Source organism: Myotis nattereri (genome assembly GCF_964212035.1).
Source record: "Myotis nattereri genome assembly, chromosome: 6".
In the NCBI taxonomy this organism is placed as follows: domain Eukaryota; kingdom Metazoa; phylum Chordata; class Mammalia; order Chiroptera; family Vespertilionidae; genus Myotis; species Myotis nattereri.
The window spans coordinates 6,093,865-6,112,336 of NC_138081.1; the positions used below are offsets into that span (position 1 = coordinate 6,093,865).

Below are 18,472 nucleotides of genomic sequence, written 5' to 3' on the forward strand. Positions count from 1 at the left end.
AAGAGAGCACGCCGGAAGTTGTAGCAGCTAATTCAAACTCTGAAGTCTAGTGGACGCCGGCACAAGCCGTTTCCGGAAGCTACACCAACATCACCCCGCCCCTTCCGCCCGCTCGCTATATAAGACTATTACGTAACTTCCGCTTTCTTTTCCACAGGAGGCCTGCACGCCGCTGCCGCCATGGTAAGACTCGAATCCGTCCGGGGATCCGGCGACATCGGACCGGGCAGGGAAGGTCTGCTATCAGGGAGCCGAAAACGCCCCGCTTTAGGGGCCTGCAACTTTCTGTGTGGAACTTTGGATCGCGCCCTGGGAAGGAACGACTAGAGACTTCCGTTTCTGGGCAGTGGGGCCGGAGGAAGAGTCGCTCCCCGGGCGCTCGAAAGCAGCGAAAGGCTTGGGCGTGCGGGGGGACCGCTGCCTCCGCACTCAGAGTACCTTGCAGACAGGCAGGAGATGTGTCCTCTCCCAGAGGTTGCATTGCCCCAACCCCAACACTTCCCGTTCCTGTGTCCGCAGGACTGAGTTTGCAGTTGGTGGAAACCCGCGGGGGCACCTGGCTCCCTGTGTGACGAGTTTAACGTTCCTGTCAGGTTGTGATTTGCTAGTTCACGGTGTCTGCTTTCTCCCCCAATCTCTGCCAGTCTCTAGTGATTCCTGAGAAGTTCCAGCACATTTTGCGAGTACTCAACACCAATATCGATGGGCGGCGGAAAATAGCCTTTGCCATCACTGCAATTAAGGTAAAGGAGGGCGAGGAGTGGAGACTGTAAACGAGGCCGAGGTGGTTAAGACCTAAGCTGTAAGTGAGGCAAGGTGAAACAAGCCCCAACCAGGTCACCTCAGCTGCTGGGGAACCCTGAGCCCCTTTCCACGTTCACCCGGAAGGTAAAGTCAGGTCAGGCCCGAAGAGTTCACCTGGGGGTGGGGAGTGGGTTTGTCTACATGAGTTCGCCAGGATTTTCCTGGGCCCTCAGCCCTCATCTGGAGGTCATCCTGGGTTTGGTTTGTGCCTCCTTCCCTCAGTGCATCACAACAGCAGCCCTTCCTGTGACATTTCTGTGCCCCATAAATCGGATAATTGTGCATCTTGGGTGGGTAGACATGCCAACAGATCCCAAGCGTGAAGGGACATAGGTGGGAGGGATGTCACTACATCATGAGCAGGATGTCTCCTCACATTTCCAGAGGTGAAAGTCATTGCCTCTGTCCAGCTGAAGCGGGAACCAGTACTTGGCTCCTTGCGTGAAATAAGTGGGTGAATGCAAGCTGGGGTATCTCCCTTCACCAAACGGACTCTTGGAGCCAAAGGGGGGCATGTTTCCATTCTGTTTTTGTTCTCTGGAATACTTGTGATTCGTGTGGAGATGGCTGAATGACTACTTTTCCCATCAGGATGTGCGTGCGCCAGGGTTGGAGCCAGTCCTGTCTCCTCAGTTTCCAGCTTGTGTGATAGGTGCTCAGGCAGTATTAGGGCATGGATGTTATCAGGGATGCTTTTGCCTGGTTTCAGGAAACTGATGAGTTTAAAACTAAAATCCTAGGTTCATCAAATTCCCTTGGTTCTTAATTCTGTACTGCAGGGAGCATAGCTTACCCTTTGTAAGAAGGTTGCTTCTGTTGTGGGGAACTAGTAAGGCAGTATAAAGTACAGAAGTTCCTTTTCGAAGGGTTGTAATGAGACAAATGAATGGTAAAGGGTGGCTGTGGTTAATGGGGTGCTTCTGTTAAACTACCTCTTCAAAATTAGTTGGTTTTGCACTCATTAGTTAAATCTGTGTTATAACTTGTCAACTTAAAACAACCCTCCCGGCCGGTGTTGGCTCACTGGTTGAGCGAGGGCCCACGAACCAGGAGGTCTGATTCCAGGTCAGGGCACATGCTTGATCCCCAGTAGGAGGCGTGCAGGAGGCAGCCAATCTATGGTTGATGTTTCTCCCTCTCCCTCTCCCTCTCCCTCTCTGGAATCAATAAAAATATACTTAGAAAGAACAGCACCACCAAAGCAGTTTCAGGTACTGAATGAAGTCTCTCTAGGGGTCCTGATGCCCTGCGTATCATTGAGAAAGTTATTTCTATAGATGAGGTTTTTGCTAATTTTGTGAAGAGCCAGCAAAGGCAGCTAGCTCTTCCTCTGGTAAGAGAACTAAAGCTTGGTCTTTTGTTAAGGGCCCAGGATGGGGAAAGGCAGCCTGAGTGGAGGGAGGGGTTCTTCTAAAGTGGTCCGCACAGTTAATTACGGGAAGGCTGAGGAATGGAATGGAAGATAGCAAGAAGAGTGTGTTGAGAGGTAATAAAGATCCTGCACAATTTCTCTGCTGTTTTCCCTTCCTGGGGTTTTTACCTCCGCTTGTAGATTTGTGCTATGGGTGTCCTTTAGGGCTGCCTGGTCTTCTGTTCTTCCTCTAAATCAGGGATAACTCATCTGGGTTACTAATGACTGCGAAGTATAAGGAACACTTGTCCTGCCAAAATGCCAGTGTCCCTGTGAGCAGTACTTCTCTAAATGCTTTCAGAGTATTAGCTCTTCTATAACGTGGTCCAGGCCCTTGGACTACAAACATGACTGTTCCCTGTAGTGTAGTCTGGATGGAAAAGATGGCATCTGTGGATCTGGTTTACCTGTTTTTACTTATGTAGGAACGTTTGTGCAATTAAAATTAGGTATGAAAACTTTAATTTCACAGTTTTTTATGTTTTACTGTGATTTTAAGTTTATACTTAATAGGTCTAGTAAGTGTGTGTGTTCAGCAGTCACCATGAGTAAACAAATGCACCGGCTGGGGAACACCCGTCTTGGCACGAGTTAGAACCACTGCAGAGCCCTGGCTGGTGTGGCATGTCCAGGTGTGGGCTGGTCCCAGTAGGGGGCAGTAGCCCTCCTCACTTCTATCTCTCCCTCTCTTCCTCTATCTCTAACATCAATAAAAACATTAAAAACTGCTGCATAAAGTCCCACGACAATAGAACCAATTATCTCATACGATGCAGTGTGATGATGTGCTAATCATTCCCTGAACATAGTTTACAAGCAGTGAAACTTGGACTTAAATATGTAGACTAATTGTAGCTGTGTAATGTTTGTCAGTGAAATTACTAGTGTTTTTCCAACTGTATGGCCTACTTGCTACATTTTGTTAAAAATAACTGAATAACAACCTGTTTTAATTATAGGTTGATACTGGTTATTAATAGGGTGTTCATTTCCACATATGACATACAGACTGGAAATTTTGTCCATTAAATCCGAAGTCTATCAAATCAGTGTCCATAAAATCGAGGTGTTTACTGTATCATCTAGCTAAAACTAAAAATCTTGTTTCATCTATGCCCTTTCCACGCATATTTTAAAGTAAATCTCAAACATACACTATTTTATCTGCACATATTAAATATACCTGAGGGTTTATTTATTTTTTTTATAAGGGAGGGAGAAATCCGTTGCCTCCCATTCACACCTCTACTTGGGATGGGACCTGCAACCGGGGCATGTGCCCTAACAGGGAATTGAACCTGAGACCCTTTGGTACATGGGACTAGGCTCCAACTAATGGAGCCACACTGGCCAGGTCCGTAGGTCACTTTCTTACAGAGGAAATCTCCTTGGGCTGTTGTAACAGGTTACCACGGATTTGGCTTAAAACAGCAGAACCTGGTCTCAGTTCTGTAGACCAAATAGCCAAGATCAAGGTGTCCACAGGGCATGCTCCCTCTGTAGGCTCAAGGAATCCTGTCTTCCTCTTCTACCCTCTGGTAGTCACCAGCAATCCTCAATATTCCTTTGTCTTACAGCCACACCACTCCAAATTCTTGACTTAGGTATCACATGGCTTTTCCTCTTTGTCTACATGTCCTCTCCTTTAGTGAGATAGGGTCATTGGATTTAGGGGTGTCCTGATGCAGTATAGCCTCATTCTGACCATATTTTCAAAGATTCCTAATGTGAGATTCTGGGTGGGAATACATTGGGTGGGGGGCACTATTGAACCCAGGCCACCATCCTTCACTGTCCAGATCTGTTTGGTTGGTGTTTATATGATGCCACCAGTAAGTTTGATGTGGGCAATAAGTTCTCTAGGGCCTGGTCAACTTTGAGTACCGACGCAATCAAGCTTGTGATCTTTAAAAACTAATCATTGTGGCCGAAACCGGTTTGGCTCAGTGGATAGAGCGTCGGCCTGCGGACTGAAGGGTCCTAGGTTCGATTCCGGTCGGGGGCATGTGCCTGGGTTGCGGGCATATCCCCAGTAGGGGATGTGCAGGAGGCAGCTAATCGATGTTTCTCTCTCATCGATGTTTCTAGCTCTCTATCTCTCTCCCTTCCTCTCTGTAAAAAATCAATAAAATATATATTTAAAAAAAAAAAACTAATCATTGTGGCCCTGGCCAGGTAGCTCAGTTGATTGGAATGCGTCCCAGTACAGCAAGATTGTGGGTTCAGTCCCCCATCAAGATATATACAAGAAACAACTGTAAGGGCATAAATAAGTGCAACAACAAATGGATGTTTCTCCCCCTCTTCCTCTCTAAAATTAATACATAACACTGATCATGGCATGCAGTGGCTGGTCCAAAGACCTTTAAAGTTTCCAGGAGCTGACAGCCCTATCTGATCAAGCCTGCTGACCAACAGACCTGCTTTGAACCTGTATCAGCTTCAAGTGCCAGGCTCTTTGTGCCGCTGCTTTGTCTGATAGCCAGCATTTATCAGGAAGTGCACATGCTGGGCAATATGAAAGGCGTTCCTACTTTCCAGGAGATATCTGCCCCAAGTTCTTGGTCCAGCCCTGCGCCTGAACAAAACTATTTTCCTCTTCTACTTAATCGTTAAGCTTCTTATCTGGAAAAGTGGGTGAGGTGCAGGTCATGTGAGCAGGCACTAGACCAGTGGTCGGCAAACTCATTAGTCAACAGCCAAATATCAACAGTACAACGGCTGAAATTTCTTTTGAGAGCCAAATTTTTTAAACTTAAACTATAGAGGTAGGTACATTGTTATTAACTTAATTAGGGTACTCCTAAGGCTTAGGGAGAGCCACACTCAGAGGGGGCCAAAGAGCCTCATGTGGCTCGCGAGCCGTAGTTTGCCACCCACGGCACTAGACAGTTGCAGGCCCTAACTTTGCTTTTTTTAACAACTGGGGCGATAAAGGAAACCAAAAAATAACTCCAGCCCAATTCCACAACCTCTCAGGGTGTAGGGCGAAGATATGCTCATGTGGTGTTGAGGAAAGCAGACATCGACCTCACCAAGCGGGCAGGAGAGCTCACAGAGGACGAGGTGAGGACCCGGAAGGGGGCCTGTGGGCTGGGCCTGCCTCGGAATGGTGCCATCGGGATCTGACCTGTGTCCTGCCTGCCAGGTGGAACGTGTGATCACCATTATGCAGAACCCACGCCAGTACAAGATTCCAGACTGGTTCTTGAACAGACAGAAGGATGTGAAGGACGGGAAATACAGCCAGGTGTGTATTGAGATGAGAGAGTGGAGAAAGGCCGGGCAGTGGAGGTCGGGGTAATAAAGCATCCCTCACCCTCTTCTCAATCCAGGTCCTGGCCAATGGTCTGGACAACAAGCTTCGTGAAGACCTGGAGCGGCTGAAGAAAATTCGGGCCCACAGAGGGCTGCGCCACTTCTGGGGGTGAGTCTGGGTGGAGGTCTCCTTCCCCTTGGAGCTGCCTTCTCTTCCCAGGTGTTTTGTGTGATGTGAATGACCTGTGATCCTTCTCTCGCCCACAGTCTTCGTGTTCGAGGCCAGCACACCAAGACCACAGGCCGCCGGGGTCGCACTGTGGGTGTGTCCAAGAAGAAATAAGTCTGTAGGCCTCGTCTGTTAATAAATAGTTTATACACCTATGGCTTCCTTTGTCACTTTTCTTGCTTCTTCTGGGGACATTGCCAGGGAATGCTAGCTGTCATGAGGACCCTGTTGGTCATTTTCCCAAGTCTCCACTGATGTACCCACCCAGCTACCCAAACCATGTCCTTGGTTTTGGTTTAAGCAATGGTGTCCCTCCCTTCCCACCCTCTTCAGGTATGAGGAGGTGGGGCTAGTCACTCAGCCTGTAGGGGGAGCCCAGCCAGTTTTCCCTGGGGCTGGAGTGGAGGTGCAGGTAGTTGGAGTCGGCAGGTCCGGTGAGTTACAGGTTTTGGCCATCCTAGGTCCCTACGGTATGGGACTCGTGTTAAGTTGGGGGCGGGGTGCAATTTCTTTGATACGGAACTGAGGGTCTCGGCGCCCGGCGCTAACACGTGGTTGGGGAGGAAGATCTACGTCAGCACGCGCTGGTCCAATTACTTTCCGGTCCCCAGCAAGTGCCCCCTGGTGCCGCGGGCGGGGTCTGGGAACGCGCGGAGCCACACCCTCCCGGGAAGGGGCGGGACTGCCGCTCAGCTCCGCGCGGGCGGGAGGCGCCGGTGCGGCAGCTCAGCCAGCCATGGAGCGGAGCTTCGCGGTGGCGGGGCAGCGACCAGGTAACCTCCCCGCAGCTCCAGCCCCAGCCTCCCGCGGCCGAGTCTCCGCACCTTATGGCGCAGGTGCCGCCCGCCGCCTCCGCTCGCCCCAGCCTCGGCGTGGACTCGGGCTGCCGAGAGCCGGCCCCGCGCCCTCCAACCGCCCTCCATCTCCCCCGCCAGGCTCCCGCTGACTGCGCCACGCCATGCCCCTCAGCCTCTTCCGGCGCCTGCTCCTCGCCGCCCTGCTGCTGGCGATTGTCTGGACCCTCTTCGGGCCCTCGGGCCTCGGGGAGGAGCTGCTGAGCCTCTCGCTAGCCTCCCTGCTCCCCGCACCGGCCTCGCCAGGGCCGCCCCTGGCCCTGCCGCGTCTCCTGATCCCCAACGAGGACGCCTGCGGTGGCCCCGGCGCCCCTCCCTTCCTGCTCATCCTGGTGTGCACGGCCCCCGAGAACCTCAACCAGAGAAACGCCATTCGGGCCTCGTGGGGCGGGCAGCGCGAGGCCCGCGGGCTGAGGGTGCAGACTCTCTTTCTCCTGGGAGAGCCCGGCGGGCGGCATCCCACCTGGGGCTCCCATGAGAACGACCTGGAACGGGAGTCAGTGGCCCAGGGGGACATACTGCAGGCGGCCTTCCACGACTCCTACCGCAACCTGACCCTCAAGACGCTCAGCGGGCTGAGCTGGGCGGACAAACACTGCCCCATGGCCCGCTACATCCTCAAGACCGACGATGATGTGTTTGTCAACGTTCCGGAACTGGTATCAGAGCTGGTCCGGCGAGGGGGCCGCTGGGAGCAATGGGAGAGGGGCATGGAGCCCCAGGGAGAGGCTGGGGCTGGAGATGGAGAGCGGAAAGGAGGCCGCCCCACCCTGGTGAGTCAGCCCATGCCTCTTTTGTACCTGGGCCGTGTGCACTGGCGGGTGCACCCCTCTCGGACTCCAGGGAGCAAGCACCAGATATCGGAGGAGCAGTGGCCTGCCACCTGGGGCCCTTTCCCACCCTATGCCTCGGGCACTGGATATGTGTTGTCAGCTTCCGCTGTGCAGCTCATCCTCAAAGTGGCCAGCCGGGCCCCCCCTCTGCCACTGGAAGATGTCTTTGTGGGGGTAAGTGCCCGACGGGGAGGCCTCACCCCAACCCACTGTGTCAAGCTGGCTGGCGCCACCCACTATCCCTTGGACCGGTGCTGCTATGGGAAATTCCTGCTGACATCCCACAGGCTGGACCCCTGGAAGATGCAGGAAGCCTGGAGGCTGGTGGGCGGCTCTGCTGGGGAAAGGACTGCGCCCTTCTGCTCCTGGCTCCAGGGAGTCCTGGGCATCCTGCGGTGCCGGGTGATAGCCTGGCTTCACAGCTGAGGACCCGGCCCATGGCGAGGAGTGAGGAGCTGAGGGGCCAGCCAGCTCCCCCACCGTTCTCCCGGGCCCAAGGCATCTGGCTGCAACTGGACAGTTTCCTGACACCAGACGCTCAGTCTGTCACTGAAGCCTGAAGGATACAGGGGAAACCCAGGGTCTGGCCTGCCAGCCCCAAAGATGGTCATCAGGAGAGTAAAGCAATGCTGCGGTCATCCCCCATCCATGGCAGGAGAGGGGCAGGAGCCCCTCAATAAATTTGTCTACTTCTTCGAGTGCAGTGTGGTCCGCACCAGGAGTCCCGGCACACAAGCCTGGGGAGCCTGGGCCCTGCCAGCCCCTGCCGGGTGGGAAGCACATCTCACAACCTCTTTGAGGAGAAAAACCCCTAAAGAGCAAAGATAAGGCCACAGCAACCACGAGAGATGGGGTGGGGGTGGGACACATGACCACTTGGAGCCTAGAGCAGCCCCAGGCTGGGCAAAGGAAGGGGACAAGTACACAGGATGATCCAGACACATTATCCAAAAACTTCACTTTCTTCTTTAATACCCACCCACCCCAGGAGCCCGCTGTCTATTCCCAGTTGGGGAAGGGGCACCTGCCCCTCATTCCAGGGAACAGGAATTCCCCCCACAGGTGATCTTGGGGAGAGAGTGTTGTTTCCAGGCCATCTTGGAGCCTGGCTCAGCGCACAAATCTGTCCAGGGCAGATGGCCGGGCCCCCATGGGCTTGGCCGCCTTCTCTTGCTTCTGTGGCTGCTGCTCAAGGCTCTGTCGGACTTTGTCCTGGGAAGATAGGGGGCAAAGTGTGAAGTGGCAGGCTGGCAAGGACAGAGGCACCAGCAGAAGGAGGGTACAGCCCGTGGGAGGCCTGGCCCAACCCCAAATGCTCCTTTACCCTGTGTTCCTCGTCCATGACCTTCCTCTTCCTCTTCACCAGGCTTGCTGTGGAGCTTCGGCCCTTCAGCTTCGGCTTTGGCTGGAAGGGAGCCTTGGACTCTGGGTCGTAGCCCTGGGGCAGGGGACAGGAGTGAAGTCTGTAACAGCCTCGGAGACAGGGCACTGTGGCAGCACCCACCTGCTGGACCACACTTCTGGATGTGGTGGGTGAGGGTGTGCCTGGGACTCGGGTCTGCTCCTTACCAGCCTCTCTATCCGTTCCTTCTTGGCCTGCTCCAAAGAGATGACATCAACCTCTGCCAGGGCTCGCGGGTCCAGACAAATGAGCTCTGCAGGTACCTGGAGGTGTCACAGAGAGGGGGACAGGAATGGGTGAGGAGGGTGACCCCAAAGAGGGACTGCAGCCAGGCGGTTGCTGAATCCAACTCTTTCCAAGACCCCCAGTAGGAGAGCTTGCCCCAGCCCCAGCCCCAGCCCCAGCCCCACATCCTCACCTTCTCCAGCAGGGCCTTCACCTCCCACTCCTGCCTCTGCTTCCGGCTCCTGTACGGATTACTCTCCAGGCCATCGAAGTTGGGCTCAGCAGCCCCTGGAGGGAGGGAAGAGCGTGGAGCCATAAGCAAGAATCCAGCTCAGCACTCCAGCCTGACCAGACCCCTTGCTCCCGGCTATCTCAGGCCCACCCCTTGGCCCACTTACCAGGGACCAGCATGCTGGTGATGCCCACACTGTGCCCCACCCCCAGCACATCTTCAAAGGGGCAGAACTGAAGGCCATGCACATGGCCCGAGAGCCGGTGGGTGAGATAGGGCTTCTCCAGGGAGGGTGGGCTGGCCTTGCCCTGCCCTGCCCATATGTTGACCACATCACCCATTCCTGCGGCCAGCAGTCCCCGCTGGGAGAAGGCCAGGTGCCCCGCTCCCTGGGGCAGGGTCCGAGCACTCAGAGGCTGGAACGTCCCTCGCAAGTCAAAGATCTTCAGCTGGTGGTCCAGGCCAGAGGTGGCCATGTACCTGGGGGATCAGGGAGGACCAATTACTTTGTAGTGAGGGGTTACTGAGCAGGCCTGTGGCCGAGTCCCGGCATCAAGTTTGGTTGGGGATAAAAAAGACTGATGGTAACCACAACCATCACAACGAACACTGCAGACAGCCTCCTGGTCACACGTCACACAACTCTGTACTATGTGGAATTTCCTTTTTACAAATGAAACAGCTCAGAGGAAGGAAAGCAGGGTGAGAGGTAGAGCTAGGATTCAAGGCAGGCCTATTCTTTAGTATCTGCCCTCTAACGTACTCAAGACGTGAACCAAAGAGAGAATGCCCATGACGTGTACCTAAATGTGATGTTCCACGGCACAGACGCAACATGGCGGCTCAGCAAAGGGGAGGGCGGATGGACTGCAGTGGTCAGGAGTCCTTCCTGGGGAGACTGGGATTTGAGCCATTCCCAGCAATTCTCAAGAAAGCAGAAGCAGCCCTAACCGGTTTGGCTCAGTGGCTAGAGCATCGGCCTGCAGACTGAAAGGCCCCAGGTTCGATTCCAGTCAAGGGCATGTACCTTGGCTGTGGGCACGTCCCCAGTGGGAGGTGTGCAGGAGGCAGCTGATGGATGTGTCTCTCTCATCGATGTTTCTAAATCTCTATCCCTCTCCCTTCCTCTCTGTAAAAAATCAATAAAATATATTAAAAAAAAGAGAAAGAAAGCAGAAGCAGACACAGCAGGTACAAATGGGTGAACAGAGAGGAGAGGGGGAGGGGGCAGGGTGTTTCCAGGACTGGCAGGAAACAGGCCAGGAGGGTCAGCAGGGGACAAGTTGCAGGGGCTGTCAAGTCAGACTGGGATCCAACGCCCCAGCCGGGCCCTCTGGCCATCACAAGCCACCACGGAAGACTGCATGGACCTGAGGAAACCTTAGGAAGCCATGTGCCAGAGGGCCCTACTCCACCCTCTTCCCCAGAGGAGGGCGAGGTGGCTGACCAGATCCTCTCAAGGAATCGGGCACTGCACTAGTTTATTGTCAGAGGCTGGCCTTTCTGCCTACGTTCAAGCAGTTCCTCAGTGAGGGAGGCTGGAGAGGAACCAGCCAGACCAAGAGACGCACGTTTGCAAAGGGCCAAGGATGCTCTCTCTAGCTGTGGCTATGAGCCCTGGAGGGGACTGAGAGTTCCTAAGAGCAAAGGCCCAGCTGGATACTTCTGACAAGACTATCAGGGCCCAGCTCCCCCAAAGGGCTCCTGGGACACAGGGCCACACCCTTCCGTGCACCAACAAATCCGGGCACATCCTGACTCGTCACCCACCCCTGGGAATTTCTGCAAATACCAGGTGGGCATCCAGGCTTCACTACCATGTGACTAAGCGTGGTAAACAGTCCAGCTTTGAGAATCCAATCACCACGGATTCCAGAAAGCCTCTTATGGAAGAGGCGAGCCTCATCTCTGGAGCCCCTGCAGAGGACCTGGGGGCTGAACCTGCGGTCAGAGACCAGAGCCATTCTGCACTGGTGTTGAGCAAAGCTCAGTGAACAAGCTCATTAAGCCCCGGAAGAGGAGCAGCTGACCCAGGCAGCCCCAGAAGGCAAACTACAGCTGAGAAGGCAGCCAGCCTGTGACAGGCCTCGCACGGGCCAGGCTGACCCAGCTATGGGGCCAAAGAGACAGAACCAACTCACTTGGCACCAAAAATACAACTCTGGGAGTCTAAGGGGTCCAAGCCCCTGGAGACTTTCATAAGGTGGAGGCCACTTCGCTTTTCCTTTTCCTGATTTCCTTTCAAACAACTTAAAAATAAAGGTATGTACGTAGTTTCTATTCAATGTAGAGGATTCTTGAGCAGCTGGAAAAGGAGGAAAGCAGCCGTGGGGAGGCTGCTCTGACAGCTCCCGGGGAACAAGGCAGGAGGAAGGCTTGAGGCTGGAAGCAGGCTGCGAGCACCACACATGCCCACGGAGACAGCAAGGATGGAGGGAAGCAGATGTGCAGGGACCTTTGAGGGACAGGCAGTCAGGACTTCACGGGGCTCATGAACAGCAGAGCCTGGGCACCCAGACAGCACTCGGCAAACAGGGCTTTTAAGTTCTGCTCCTCCGGACGCCAAGGAACACGGGGCTGTGTAGCGAGCTAGTGGTGTCCAAGAAGTCAGATTGTGCGTGACAGGAAAATGTGGCAGAAAAGGAGCAGGCAAGGAGCCTGGGAGGCGGGTGTCCGATCCAGTGATGGACACGTCAAGTCTGAGGTGACAGAGACAGCTGAGTAGCAACTAGATGCCTCACCTGGCCAATCATCCCTGAAAACTACTGCCACCTGTTTTTGTGAAGCAAGTGTAACGAACACTGCACCCAGGCAGGCTCAATGGCCCATTCATCCTTCTGCCCGAACCTTAGCACAGAGCCCCGAGAAGGCCTGATGAATGAAAGGAATTAGAAGAAAACACACAGGAATCTGTGTGAAAAACTCCGCCAGATCCACACACACATACACACCAGACAGAACAGCTGTGAAAGGCAAATACTCTCAGGAAGCCCAGACATTCGAAGCAAACCCAGCGCCCTGCCCTCACACCAGCCAGACCTAGCGGGAACCATGTGCTGCTGACGGGACAATGAAGGCGGGGCTCCCTGTTCATTGGCTCCATGCTAAGCTCCATGTGCCTGAACTCACTTTACCGCCTACAGCAGCTTTTTGAGCTCAGCCCAGGACCGGCAAACTACGGCCAAACCAATCCGGCCCACCACCTAGATCCGTAACGCCCACAACTGAGAATGATTTTACGTTAAGTGGTTGGGGGAAAAATTCGAAAGAATATTTCAAGCCTGGCTAGTGTGGCTCAGTGGTTGAGCATCGACCTATGAACAGGAGGTCACAGTTTGATTCCTGGTCAGGGCATATGCCCGGGTTGCGGCCACGATCCCAGTGTGGGACGCCAATTAATGATTCTCTCTTATCACTGATGTCTCTCTCTCTCTCTCTCCCTTTCTCTCTGAAATCAATCAAAATATACTAAAAAAAAAAAAAAAAAAAAGAATATTTCAAGACGAGAAAATTATAGGAAATTGTGTCCACAAATAGTCTTATTGGAACACAACCACATTCACTCACTGACTGCTTTCGTGCTACATTAGCACAGTAGAGTGGTCAAGACAGACACTGACATGGATCGCTTTGCGCTGCTGCTGGAGTCGCAGCCACACGGTTATAACCGGACAGCACTCCGAGCACCTCCCAGGCCACCTGTCTCATCACCTGCCTGTGTGCAAGACATTTTCAAGGATAAAATATGTAAAACCTCTCTACAGATCACCTTTAACAGATACACATTTGCAGTCCAGTTTGATGACTTCGAACACTAACTTTGAATATCAATTAATCAAAAAAATTATGGCATTCAATTATTACATTTTGAATTTCATTGTTTAAAAATTTGTGATACTTTTTTTTCTTATTATTCAAATAGCTACATAATACCCTTGATTTTGCCTCTTGGCCAGAAAAGCCTAAAACATTTCCTATCTGGCTTTTATATATGTCTATGTATGTACATGTACGTATATATATTGATTTCAGAGAGGAAAGGAGAGGGAGAGATAGAAACATCAACGATGAGAGAGAATCATCAATTGGCTACTGCCTGCACAGCCCACACTGGGGATGGAGCCCACTACCAGGGCATGTACCCTGACCAGGAATCGAACCGTGATGTCCCAGTTCATAGGTCGATGCTTAACCACTGAGCCGTGCCAGCCAGCCCTACCTGGCTCTTTATAGAAAAAATTTGCTGACCCTTGAGCTAGACACGCATGTCCCCACTCTCAGGGTGAGGAAAGTATGGCACACAGAGTTATGTAATGTGCCCACACCCACATGGCTGGTCAGTGGTGACACCAGGATTTAAACCCAGGCAGCTTGATGCAGAGTCTTAAAGACACGCGGCCTTCCATACCTTTCCACCCAGCTGCGACCACCAGCACCTCATGCCCAAACAAGTGACTTACGTGCCTGTAGAATCTACTGCCACAGCCCGGACCCCCCCGCGGTGACAGAGAATCTTTGCCAACGGCTCCTTCATGGCCGGACTCCATAAGGACACAGTACCTGGCGGTCAGAGGAGAAGAGCCAAAGTGGGCACCGAGGGGATTAAACTTGGGAAAGACGGCGACTCTAGACCAAGAGGAGCCCAGAGAGGAAGGTAAAAGGGCAACTTTATGGGACTCGTGGAGTACAAATATAGGAGAAAAGCAGGGTAGGATGGTCAGAGAGTCAAATCTCAGCCAGGGACCCACCATTGCTGTGTCCAAGATGGATGACGGCATTGTAAGGGTTCTGGGTCATGACGTCCAACCGTCCGGCCCGGGCATTCAGAGCTGCCACAATCTTCCCCACTGACACGTCCAGGTAGGTCAGAAAGCCTGTCTCTGACTGTGAGAGAGAAATCAGTCCTGATTGCCCTGTCCTCCCTCTGCTGGGGTGCCAGAGGAGGCGTGGTCTTCTCAGGGGCTCCCACCCAGGCCCTGTGCTGACAGCCACTCACAGAGGTGGCCAGGAGGAAGTGGAAAGGCAGGAACTCAAGTCGTGTGACGCGGTCGCAGCGGCGGATGCAGTGGAGTTCAATTCCCTGGTTGTCGTAGATGTGAAGCCAGCGGTTCTGAGCGACAGCAAGCAGTGCCTCCGAATGCAGGAACCTGGGAGGAGAGAGCAGGGGGTAAGGGGTCACAGCTGTCATTCAATCAAGAAGGGCTTGCCGAAACCAGTTTGGCTCAGTGGATAGAGCATCAGCCTGCGGACTGAAAGGTCCCAGGTTCGATTCCGGTCAAGGGCATGTACCTGGGTTGCGGGCACATCCCCAGTAGGAGATGTGCAGGAGGCAGCTGATCGATGTTTCTCTCTCATCGATGTTTCTAACTCTCTATCTCTCTCCTTCCTCTCTGTAAAAAATCAATAAAATATATTTAAAAAAAAAAAAAAAAAAAAAAAAGAAGGGCTGTCTCACCGCCACTGACCCCTGACGGACAGGCCACTGACCGGATATCCCGCACCGCCTCCATGACGTTGATCTCACACATGAGCTTCTTCGTCACCCAGTCAAGGGCAGCCACATGACCCCGGCGCCCTCCGAAAGCCAAGTGTCTGTTGAAGGTGGGGAGCAAGCAGGGTGTCAATGCAGGGGAGCACCCTCCAACCATTTGAGGTCTGTTTCACACCAGCCCCTTCTCTCCAGGTGAGAGATGTCCTACATGTTCACCCTCACACACAAGCAAATCACAGGACACATCCCACATCAACAACCAAACATACACAGGTATGAGGTGGGCCTGGCTGACATGGTTAAGGAGACGTGCCCTCATTCCACTTCCAGAGTCACCAGAATTCAACCTTACCTCCCAGTCTGAGAGTAATTCAGCCTGTAGGGTCCAAACTGTCGCAAGTTCAAGTCAAAGTGCTGGGCAAGGGAAGAATTTAAAAAAGAATGAGGAACTAAATGGCTCACTTCAGTAATTCCCCCTGCTAGTCCCCACTTCGTCTTGCCTGGCCCGTCCCCATCCTCAGGCTCACCTTGGCCGCACTTGCAATGTCCACAGCCTCCACGATGTCCGCCTGGCGAATCTTTGCTGTGTCCTCCCCATCCTCTCCTTCCAGGAACCTGCAAGTGGGCGTTGGAGCTGCAGTGAAGCTTCCTACTATGAGGTAAGTGTGCCAACAGGGCACGGGAAAGGACAGTCCCAGGAAGCAGGGGCAGGAGAGGCCCAGATCAGGGGCCACTCACCCAGGCTCCTCTGCAAGCAGCAGCTCCGAACGAGCGGCTTTGACACTTATTTCCTCTTCCTCAGCCTCAGCCACCTCAAGCCGGCTTCGGGTTTTGGACTTAGAATGTGGCAGCTATAACATCGGTGGTGGGGAAGGTACGGGGTTAAAACAGACACCATGTGAGGTCACGAGAGAGCCACCTGGTCCCCCTCCATCCATCTCATCCAGACAGCCCTGCCTGCAACCCCGCTCTCAGACTGGCCCTCACCTTTTTGGATTTATCAATGCGACGGAACTTCTGAGCAACCTCCAGAGAGACCGGGGCGGGGCCTGGGAATGGGTCCTGGGCCTGGGGCAGGGAGGAGGCAATTCGTTGACGGGCTCGGATTGACCCCAACCATGGCCCCCTCAAAGCACAAGGCGACTTGCCCCGCTGCCCTGTCAGGTCCCATGCTCACCCCCGACAAGCTCCGCGGCGGCTCCGCATCCCTCCGTTCCCGGGGTTTCTGTACGATCTGGGGCTTCTTGGAGACGCGAGACTTCTTTGGGGTGTGAGTGTTCTTTGGCTTCTGGGGGCGGCGCTCTCGATTCCTCTTCTTGTTAGGAGGGGGCCCTGGAGAGGCGGCGGCAGCGGTCGGAGTGGTCTCTTCCTCCCAGTATCGCCGCGGTCTCTTTTATATATATAATTATTACGATTAATTTCATAGAGGAAGGAAGAGAAACACCAATGATGAGACCATCACTAACGGCTGCCTCCCGCACGCCCCACACTGGGGATCGAGCTCGCAACCATAGCACGTGCCCCGACTGGGAATCGAGCCGTGACCTCCTGGTTCATGGGTCAATGCCCAACCACTGAATCAGGCCGGCTGGGCCGTGGCCGTTTCCAGGGGCAGATCAGCAGCCTTGATGGTCCGCTGCCCGTACCCCGCCCCTCCGGCCCCGGGCCTGAAAACCTTCCTTCCGCCCCAGGAAGATCTCTACCTTTTTCTTGGTCGGAAGTTTGTCTTTCTTGGGAGGGATATCCCTGCCCGGCTTGGGGGCAGTCTCCATCCTGCCCACCCTACGGACGATCCACGTGCAAACTCCTCTCAGCTGTCCCACGGACGCACAGGTATCTCCCGGAAGTCCTCCAACCCTCATCCAATCAGCGCTGTACCAGGTGGGAAGCCTTAGTCGCCATCTTGAATGAGGGCGGCTCGCCCTTAAGGGGCCAGGCGGACCTTGCTCCCGCCCCTCCGAATGGCAGCTTATGCACGAGTAACGAAAGAAAGGCAAGTCCAGGACCAGGTCCCAAGAAACGGTGCGGTTGATTTTTCCATCTTCGTTTTCCCATCTTGCCTAGAATCTTCAAAATTTGTATTTTTAGCAGAATGCCGCTTACTAAACGCGTCTGAACTACAATTCCCGGCATGCACCAGATGGTAGCATTCCCAGCATCCTTTGTTTACTTCCGGGTTTGTAATTACTGAAGGGAGAACGAGAGTGAGGCGGGGTTTCGGTTTGGGGTCTTGTTGCAACTGCCACTCGCTACGGCCTGGGCCGTGTGGATACGGAGGGAGAGCCGCTGTGCCCCGAGAGGCCGCCCCTCAGGAGACCTGTCACCTCCGCGAGCCAGACCATTGCCGGGAGCGCGGGGCCTTCCAGAGCGTGAGGCCCGGCGCCCCTCTCCCGCAGGCTCGCCGCCGCCATGGCTGAGCTGATCCAGAAGAAGCTGCAGGGCGAAGTGGAGAAATACCAGCAGCTGCAGAAGGGTAAGGGCGAGGGCGAGGGCGAGGGCGAGGTCGGCGCAGCCTCGCCCCGACCCCCGACCCCTTCGCGCGCTCCGAACCCAAAGCCGCACTCAGGCCATGCTTCCTTCCCCACCCCTGCCGCGCCGCCCGGCCTGCCTGCCTCCCACCCCGTTTCCTTCTGACTAGGATTGTGGGGGTCAGGGGCACGTGTCTTTTCTCTAATAAAGTCTTTCCTGCCACCCACACTCCCCCACCCCCAGACCTGAGTAAATCCATGTCAGGGCGGCAGAAGCTTGAAGCACAACTAACAGAAAATAATATCGTGAAGGAGGTGAGGCTGGGACTGTGGGGCAAGGGGGGGGGGGGCGGTCCTGGCCGGGGTGCTGACGTCCTGTGCCCCACGCCTCCACCAGGAACTGGCCTTGCTGGATGCGTCCAACGTGGTCTTTAAACTTCTGGGTCCCGTGCTGGTCAAACAGGAGCTGGGGGAGGCTCGGGCCACAGTAGGCAAGAGACTGGACTATATCACAGCCGAAATGTGAGTCTGTCCCCCACCCTGATGCACCTGGCACCACCGAGGAGAGGTGCTGGGAACCACTGCAGGGGTCCACGTCCTCCAACCCCTTCCCCTCCCTGCCCTAGATCTCAAGTTGTCCACTGATCTTTCTTGCCTTCAGCATCCTCAGTAAGTCTCCCTAACTGATTTGCTCCTTTGTCTCTCGCCTCTTCTCAGCAAGCGATACGAATCCCAGCTCCGGGACCTGGAGCAGCAGTCAGAGCAACAGAGGGAGACCCTTGCGCAGCTGCAGCAGGAGTTCCAGCGGGCGCAGGCGGCCAAGGCAGGGGCTCCTGGCAAGGCCTGACCCTGTGGTCCGGGGGCAGGGGGAACCCAGGCAGCTCTAGAGTCTACACTGTAGCTAATAAAATGTGAAGTCACCTGGCTGCTTGACCAGCCACTTCTGTTGCAATTGTCTTCATCCATTATCCCAGCCCCTTCCACCTAATGTATATACACCACCTGCTACTTCAAGACCAGATTCCTGCAACTGGGATCATTCTTTGTGACAGAGTAACCCATCCTTTCTTGAGACTAAAATCTGAAATATCTCAAGCCTCGTCTGCATATAAAACACTTAGCTTGGTTGGCAGGCCCCTTTAGGAAACATGAGGGCATTCCCAACCGTTGGGAAGATCCGTTTAATTCAGCCCTCTCCTCTGAGACCCCAGGAAGAAAGGTGGGACGCAGTGCTATGATCTCTTATCCTCCAAGTAGCCTCAGCA

General features: G+C 54.2%; 4 protein-coding genes across 4 annotated transcripts; 3 read left to right on the top strand and 1 right to left on the bottom strand.

Annotated features, from left to right (window-relative positions):
- Positions 1-127: 127 nt before the first annotated feature.
- RPS18 (ribosomal protein S18) lies at positions 128-5,861 on the top strand. Its single transcript, XM_081093622.1, has 6 exons — positions 128-183; positions 645-743; positions 5,195-5,281; positions 5,364-5,465; positions 5,551-5,642; positions 5,741-5,861. Exons 1-6 carry the CDS (start codon positions 181-183, stop codon positions 5,814-5,816), a joined length of 459 nt encoding a protein of 152 aa, XP_080949748.1. The 5' UTR covers positions 128-180; the 3' UTR covers positions 5,817-5,861.
- Positions 5,862-6,394: 533 nt separating this feature from the next.
- On the top strand, positions 6,395-8,087 carry B3GALT4 (beta-1,3-galactosyltransferase 4). Its single transcript, XM_081094677.1, has one exon. The coding sequence runs from the start codon at positions 6,661-6,663 to the stop codon at positions 7,813-7,815; it is 1,155 nt and encodes a 384-aa protein (XP_080950803.1). The 5' UTR covers positions 6,395-6,660; the 3' UTR covers positions 7,816-8,087.
- Positions 8,088-8,334: 247 nt separating this feature from the next.
- WDR46 (WD repeat domain 46) lies at positions 8,335-16,599 on the bottom strand. The gene is made up of 15 exons (XM_081093904.1): positions 16,443-16,599; positions 15,917-16,129; positions 15,727-15,807; positions 15,478-15,590; positions 15,267-15,354; positions 15,092-15,153; positions 14,736-14,840; positions 14,245-14,395; positions 13,997-14,132; positions 13,709-13,808; positions 9,415-9,728; positions 9,210-9,304; positions 8,959-9,054; positions 8,714-8,827; positions 8,335-8,601 (listed from the first exon to the last, which is right to left on the bottom strand). The coding sequence occupies exons 1-15, from the start codon at positions 16,509-16,511 to the stop codon at positions 8,500-8,502; spliced, it is 1,839 nt and encodes a 612-aa protein (XP_080950030.1). The 5' UTR covers positions 16,512-16,599; the 3' UTR covers positions 8,335-8,499.
- On the top strand, positions 16,164-18,147 carry PFDN6 (prefoldin subunit 6). Its single transcript, XM_081093905.1, has 4 exons — positions 16,164-17,212; positions 17,452-17,522; positions 17,605-17,729; positions 17,925-18,147. Exons 1-4 carry the CDS (start codon positions 17,149-17,151, stop codon positions 18,052-18,054), a joined length of 390 nt encoding a protein of 129 aa, XP_080950031.1. The 5' UTR covers positions 16,164-17,148; the 3' UTR covers positions 18,055-18,147.
- Positions 18,148-18,472: the final 325 nt, after the last annotated feature.

What these genes read in the sequence shown, in the direction of transcription:
- RPS18 (XM_081093622.1), top strand. An exon ending in TTGCCATCACTGCAATTAAG is followed by an intron (nt 744 to 5,194) that starts GTAAAGGAGGGC and finishes ACAACCTCTCAG; the next exon opens with GGTGTAGGGCGAAGATATGC. An exon ending in AGGACGGGAAATACAGCCAG is followed by an intron (nt 5,466 to 5,550) that starts GTGTGTATTGAG and finishes TTCTCAATCCAG; the next exon opens with GTCCTGGCCAATGGTCTGGA.
- B3GALT4 (XM_081094677.1), top strand. Translation starts at nt 6,661, where the DNA reads ATGCCCCTCAGCCTCTTCCGGCGCCTGCTCCTCGCCGCCCTGCTGCTG.
- WDR46 (XM_081093904.1), bottom strand. Translation starts at nt 16,511, where the DNA reads ATGGAGACTGCCCCCAAGCCGGGCAGGGATATCCCTCCCAAGAAAGAC. An exon ending in GAGGCGGTGCGGGATATCCG is followed by an intron (nt 14,396 to 14,735) that starts GTCAGTGGCCTG and finishes CTCTCCTCCCAG; the next exon opens with GTTCCTGCATTCGGAGGCAC. An exon ending in TGAAGGCCCTGCTGGAGAAG is followed by an intron (nt 9,055 to 9,209) that starts GTGAGGATGTGG and finishes TGACACCTCCAG; the next exon opens with GTACCTGCAGAGCTCATTTG.
- PFDN6 (XM_081093905.1), top strand. Translation starts at nt 17,149, where the DNA reads ATGGCTGAGCTGATCCAGAAGAAGCTGCAGGGCGAAGTGGAGAAATAC. An exon ending in ATACCAGCAGCTGCAGAAGG is followed by an intron (nt 17,213 to 17,451) that starts GTAAGGGCGAGG and finishes CCCCACCCCCAG; the next exon opens with ACCTGAGTAAATCCATGTCA. An exon ending in GACTATATCACAGCCGAAAT is followed by an intron (nt 17,730 to 17,924) that starts GTGAGTCTGTCC and finishes GCCTCTTCTCAG; the next exon opens with CAAGCGATACGAATCCCAGC.